Raw genomic sequence first — 6,207 nt, 5'->3', positions numbered from 1 at the left:
CCGTTGTAGGACACAATGGTTGTTTTCACATTGTGTTCCAAGAGCTGCCTGGCTTATGGAAGAAATGGAGAACAGACTTTGTTTACTAGTCTGATTCACTGAGCAAACACTGAAATTGCCGGAATGTGCCCATATGTGGCATGACTCAATGGGCCTGCCCAGTGCACTGTGGCCCCAGAGAATGCACTCAGACGTAACCCTCCCTGCCAAAAAATACATCGTCTGCAATGTGCAGATTATCTTCAGCAGGCAATTTAGTGCAGAAAAGGCTCATAAGGACATAAGAGAAGCCAATGTTGGATCAGGCCAGCGGCCCACCCAGTCCAACGCTTTGTGTCACACAGTGGCCAAACCCCAGGTGCCATCAGGAGGTCCACCAGCGGGGACAGAACTCCAGAGATCATCCCACTCTTCCCCCCCCCCCCAAAGCACCAAGACAGCAGGACATCACTGGCCCCGGACCGAGAGTTCCTGTCTATATCTTGTGGCTAATAGCCACTGAAGGACCTCTGCTCCATACGTTTATCCAATCCCCTCTTGAAGCTGTCCGTGCTTGTAGCCGCCACCACTTCCCGTGGCAGAGAATTCCATGGGTTAATCGCTCCTTTGGGTGAAAAAGTACTACGGAAAGTACAATCATCGCTCTTACCTCCAAAGTGTGGCCAGAAGATCTGTGTCTCCCAGACTATCCCCACAGCAACGACAGAAAGCTGGCCCAGTGGTCCCCTGGTCCAGCTTCAGTGTGACTCATGCAGACATCGCCCTCCCAAGAGGAAGTGATGGGGGGAAGGAGGAGGAGGAGATTGGATTTATTCCCCACCCTTCACTCAAGAGTCTCAGAGCGGCTTACAAACTCCTTTCCCTTCCCGTCCCCACTACAGACACCCCGTGAGGGAGGCGGGGCTGAGAGAGCTCCGACAGAAACTGCTCTTTTTCAAGGACAGCTCTGACAGAACTATGGCTTGCCCAAGGTCATCCAGCAGGTGCAAGTGGAGGAGTGGGGAATCAAACCCGGTTCTCCCAGATTAGAGTCCACACACTTAACTAGGCTGCCTTGGTGCCCGCTGGCCTAGTATATGCGTGCCAGCTGCTCGGCTGGAGCGCATCCAGACTCAAGAACATGCACAATGTGGTTTTGTTTTTATTTTCTGCCTCAAACCATGCGGAACTAGGCGCTGTTGTGCAAACTGAGATTACACTCCTGGCCACTGCCGCTGGATTGGTGACACACACACACACACACACACACACACCGGGCAAGCAGTGAGCTATTCTAGTGAAGGGTAAGCGGCTTTAGAAGGTGAACATCGGAATCTGCTGAATAACACAGCTAATCCGCTCAGACGGCCCTTCAGCACACCTTTAAATCCTTCTGCAAACTTTAAAGCTTCTGCTAAGACTGCTTGAACCCTCACAATGCAGCAATGCATCATTCACTAATTGTGACAACCGATACATATATTCACATGCAGAAATGCTGGCTGAAAGCAAGAGCCCTTCAACAGTATCCGCTGCCTTTTAAGAGCAGGCCTTTTGCTTCAGCAGCCATTAAAGCTGATTACGCTCTTAACACTATAAAGCACTAAAAGGGACACCGTTACAGAACACAGAACTTTAAGTAGATGGGGGGCTCTCACACGGGAACAAGAGAGAGGTGGCGGCTTGCACTATTGGTCAAACAAAATGCTAGGAGGCAAGGATTCAAAATAGCTATCTGGATGTTTTGGCAAGCCTTACAGCAATTCAGACCAGGACAGAGGAGCAAAGATTTGTGGTTTTCAAACCACCTGACCTGCCTTTCAACCAACATATGATTTCAGATTCCTTGCCAAGGTAGAAAATTGTCCCAAACATGTGCGTGCTGCAGAAAGCACACAAGCAAATCTCCTTGAAATTCCCTCTCTTTGCAGACTTCCCAACCAAACGTGTTACAGTCTTGTGTGATAAACACAAATATCTTCCCTCACCTGTGCCATTTTGAACTCTTCAGAACAGTGAAGGGACCTAGCTGTCTGAATATTATCCTTTCCGCATACAATCAATTTGGCAAAATCGGTCACTAGCAGCAAGCCATCCACCAAAATCCACAGCGTATTTTGAGCCTGCCACTCACCACTTGTTATCCTTAGACGTTAATTCATCATTATCATATCTCTTCTTATATATAATTGAGTAGTGGGGTGGCACTTTCTGAACATTCCACACGCCCCTAAATCAGTTGGCTCCATGATGTGCCACTCAGAAGCTGTCCCTATCTACTGGCTGTGTTGCCGGAGTCCCGCCCACAGAGGCGGCACCCGCCAAAACTTTCCTCAGAAGATGGTTGCTTCACTCCGATGAACACAACTACTGTCTTTGCTCTCCTCGCCAGACAACAGGGCAACACTTTCCACCACAGGAAAAAAACCCACCAAGTAAACAGCTGTCAGCATAGCAGAGGGGGGGGGGGGGAAAGAACCAGCCCAAGTTATCACAAAAAAGTCAGCGGATACACACACAAGCAGAGATAGAGGATGAGACCAGACACACAGAAAACGAATCCAAAAACCCGAGGCATGCTGCAAAGCAGAAATACAGACAGTCACAGGCAGATCTATGTTTGCAGACTGCCCAGTTGTAGAAATTACTCCACAGAGCCGTATGCTGCATTTTCTGGCCCACATTGTGCGACCTTGGACACCAGTTATTGTGTAACATAAGGTATGTGAGACTTTATTTCCACATTTGTGCCTTTCTATTACATACTGCTAATATGTACTTAACCTGCTTCCAGCCAATGCATTCGTTACACATCACATCTTTCTAGAGCTCATTGTATTGCTTTTAAAACGAGCTTTACTGATAGTATAAATACATATAAAAAGAGCTGTGATAAACAACAGGCTGTCTAATCCACCACCATTTCTGACTAGTAGAGGCTCTCCAGGATCTCAAGGGAAATTTACTCCCAATCTTGCTATGAGGCTGAACTTGAGACCCTCTATATGCAAGATGCGTCTTCCACCAAGTTATCTGTTCTTCCTCTGTCCATTTTTAAGTCGCTTGGCTATCAAAAAACCCTTTCACCCACCTGACCTGGATAGCCCAGGCAAGCAAGATCTTGTCAGATCTCAGAAGCTAAGCGAGGTCGACTCTGGCAAGTACTTGGATGGGAAACCTCCTTGGAATACCAGCAGTCGGGAGGACGGGGGCAGGCTTCGTTCAGCCACCTCTCTGAATATCCTCCAGGCCCCCAAGCAGGGGTCAGTCACCATGATGTCCAGGTGCATGACTTCCAGGTTTCCATGACTACCAGGCGTATACACTCTCTCACACACATACACTCACCCCCCCACCAAAAAAAAGCCCTTTCACCCAAAGGCTACATCAGTTTGTGGAAAGCCACAGGTGGCATGCGACAGACTGTGTCTCCTAGTGAGAAGGACAGAACGACAAAAACACACAGTTCTATCATTCCTCACTGTGGTTCTCCACGTCCTTCATTTGACATGGCTATGTCCTGCCCCCATCTCCAAGGAACATCGAGAGGCTGTTTTGCTTCTCGCTGCCCCACTGAGGCAAACTAAAATGAGCGTGACTCATCCTGGGCACTCAGTAAATTGGGATTGGGCCAGTTTCTCAGTCTAAGTCTACATCACGGGGTGTCCAAAGGCTAAAAATCCCTGCTATGGTGAGCTCCATAGCTGTAACCTGAACCTAGTAAAGGTAAAGGTGTCCCTTGCTCGAAAGCCAGTCGAGTCCGACTCCAGGGTTGCGGTGCTCATCTCCGTTTCAAAGCCGAAGAGCCAGCGCTGTCCGAAGACGTTTCCGTGGTCATGTGGCCGGCATGACTAAACCCCAAGGCGCACGGAACGCTGTTACCTTCCCCCCCGAAGTGGTACCTATTTATCTACTTGCAATTTCTTGCTTTCGAACTGCTAGGTTGGCAGGAGCTGGAACCAGAGACGGGAGCTCACTCTGTCATGCGGCGCACCCGGGTCTTGAACTGCTGAACTACTGACCTTCCACAGCCTGCAGTTCAGCGTCTTAACCACTTGAGCCACCGCAGCTCCAACCTGAACCTAGACAAGTATTAAAATTTCAAGCATCCTTCACAGGTTTCGGCAGGTGGTTTATAAACTCTGTACCAAATTTGCTTTTGAGCCCAGAAACATAAGCTGCTGTCCAGAAATACAGGCTTCTGCTACAAGACAACTGTTAAAGAAAGCCAGCATGGTAAACTGGTTACTGTCAGACTAGGACCCTGGTTCAAATCCCAGCTCATCTATAAAGTTCCTTGGGTGACCTTGGGCCAGTCACTGACTCACTCACTCTGAGCCTAACCTACCTCACAAGGTTGTTGTGAGGATAAAACAGAGGAGGCGAGAACGCTGTAAATTGCTTTGGGTCCCCATTCAGGAGAAAAGCAGGATACAGCTAAACAAACAGTGCAATCCCTGCATTCTAGGCCTAGCAGGTTTTTAAACTCTACTTCCTTTTAGCTCTTCTCTCACTGTCAAGAACTCCAGCCAAAGACTGACTGTTAGTCTGAAAAAGGAGTTTTCCCTTATCATGAGAAGCTATCTCTTAAAGCTTTGTGTTACACATTAACCTTTGGATGAAGAAAAGAGATTGGATTTATACCCCGCCCTTCACTCGGAGTCTCAGAGCGGCTAACACTCTCCTTCCCCTCCCAGCAACAGACACCCTGTGAGGTAGGTGGGGCTGAGAGAACTCTTTCGAGAACTGCTCCTGAGAGAACAACTCTGACAGAGCTTGTGACTGACCTAGGGTCACCCAGCAGGCTTCATGTGAAGGAGTGGGGAATCAAACCCAGTTCTCCCAGATTAGAGTCCGCGCACTTAACCACTACACCAAATGGGCTCTCTAACTGGATATGGAGCGGCAGAATCTGGATGCAGGTTCTCTTTCGATGTGCCAGCCATCAGTTCAAACTTTGTTTGAAATCATCTTCTCTTAAGGGAGAACAAGCACTTAAACATGGCACATCCATGTTTCTGTACACACATGTCCCTTTCCTGGGTGCTCAGGACTCCAAGAGTGTGCTGAGCACCAAGCCAGGAAACTCCCTCCCTCCCCTTTAATTTCTTCCTTATTCGTGGGAGTTCCGGCTTACCACCTTTTCTATGACTGTTTCACAAACAAGTGCATGGTGGAAATGGTGCCTATAAGAGATCTTCACAGGAACTAATGGGGGGTGGGAAAGTGATTCCAACCAACTAAAGTGTCAGCTAACCCTCTCAAAATATAAAGGACACTGGTCTAAAAGTAATCTTTATTGCTTTCCTTTTGCAGTTGACAATAAGTTAAGAACAGTTTTTTTAGCAGTTACAGTGCAGTTTAACGACACCGCTCCTGTTCCACAGTTCACACGCTCTCAAAGGTTTAAGATTTAAAGCTTCTTATGCAGGGTGCTTTAAAATAAACACACAGCTCCTAGGGACCTTTAAATGCTTGCTACTAGAAAGGCTTTGGTCTGACTTCATTTCGAAAAGTCTCCTCACATCTTAAAGCCTATTCTAGCCAGAGGAGAGAGGCTTTTACTCTAAGGCAGTGCTGGCAAGACATGCAGCATAGAGATATACCAAGACAGAGTGATGGGGGGTGGCAGCATGGTGTCCCCTACTGGGAAATGGAATAAAACGAGAGCCCCTTCCGCTTGCGCAGAGCTCCCTGTTCAGTGATATCCCCACCACTTATGGACCACCCGATCCTCATGTTCCGTCATTAGGGTTCGATTGTCGCATTCTTCCCACCGCCTGACCTTTCCGTTCTCCACGACGATGAACTTCCACTCTACTCTGGTGTCTACGGGCAAGATGACGGAGTCCGACCAGAACCCGTCCTTTTCGCACCTGAGCGGCACGTAGTGGTGCCACTGGCCCAGACACTCGTGGTCTCCCGTGACGGCTATCAGCTGCGTTTCCGAGTAAGTGATGTAGTGCACGCGGAAAGTCAGGTGGACAGTCTGAGGCATTGGAGACACCGCTGCTACCCGCTTGGCTTGTTCCGGGTCCTTGCTGCCGCTGGCGTCCTCGACGCTGATGCTCCTGGTGGCGTCGCCCCACGCCGAATGCTCGGGGACAATTTCCCATTCTTCATGATCGAGGGAGTTGTGCTGCAGCTGTTCTCTACATTTCAACTCGGGCGTAGTGCTAGGGGCACCGGCTTCGGCGGAAGTGCCCGTCCCACGCGTTTCGGTTTTTT

The 6,207-nt window shown here is 49.0% G+C and overlaps 1 protein-coding gene across 1 annotated transcript in view; it reads right to left on the bottom strand.

The window, feature by feature from the left end:
- Nucleotides 1-5,239: 5,239 nt before the first annotated feature.
- Nucleotides 5,240-6,207, bottom strand: part of STBD1 (starch binding domain 1) — an 8,089-nt gene continuing 7,121 nt past the window's right edge. Inside the window, exon 3 of the mRNA XM_015427108.1 lies at nucleotides 5,240-6,202. Coding sequence (XP_015282594.1) covers nucleotides 5,678-6,202 — 525 coding nt within the window. The 3' untranslated portion in view covers nucleotides 5,240-5,677. The remainder of the gene's footprint in view (nucleotides 6,203-6,207) is intronic.

Source organism: Gekko japonicus, unplaced genomic scaffold (assembly GCF_001447785.1).
Source record: "Gekko japonicus isolate JY-2015 unplaced genomic scaffold, Gekko_japonicus_V1.1 scaffold565, whole genome shotgun sequence".
NCBI classification, from domain to species: domain Eukaryota; kingdom Metazoa; phylum Chordata; class Lepidosauria; order Squamata; family Gekkonidae; genus Gekko; species Gekko japonicus.
Note: the sequence above shows the minus strand (reverse complement) of the source record. Positions and strands in the feature narration are given on the sequence as shown.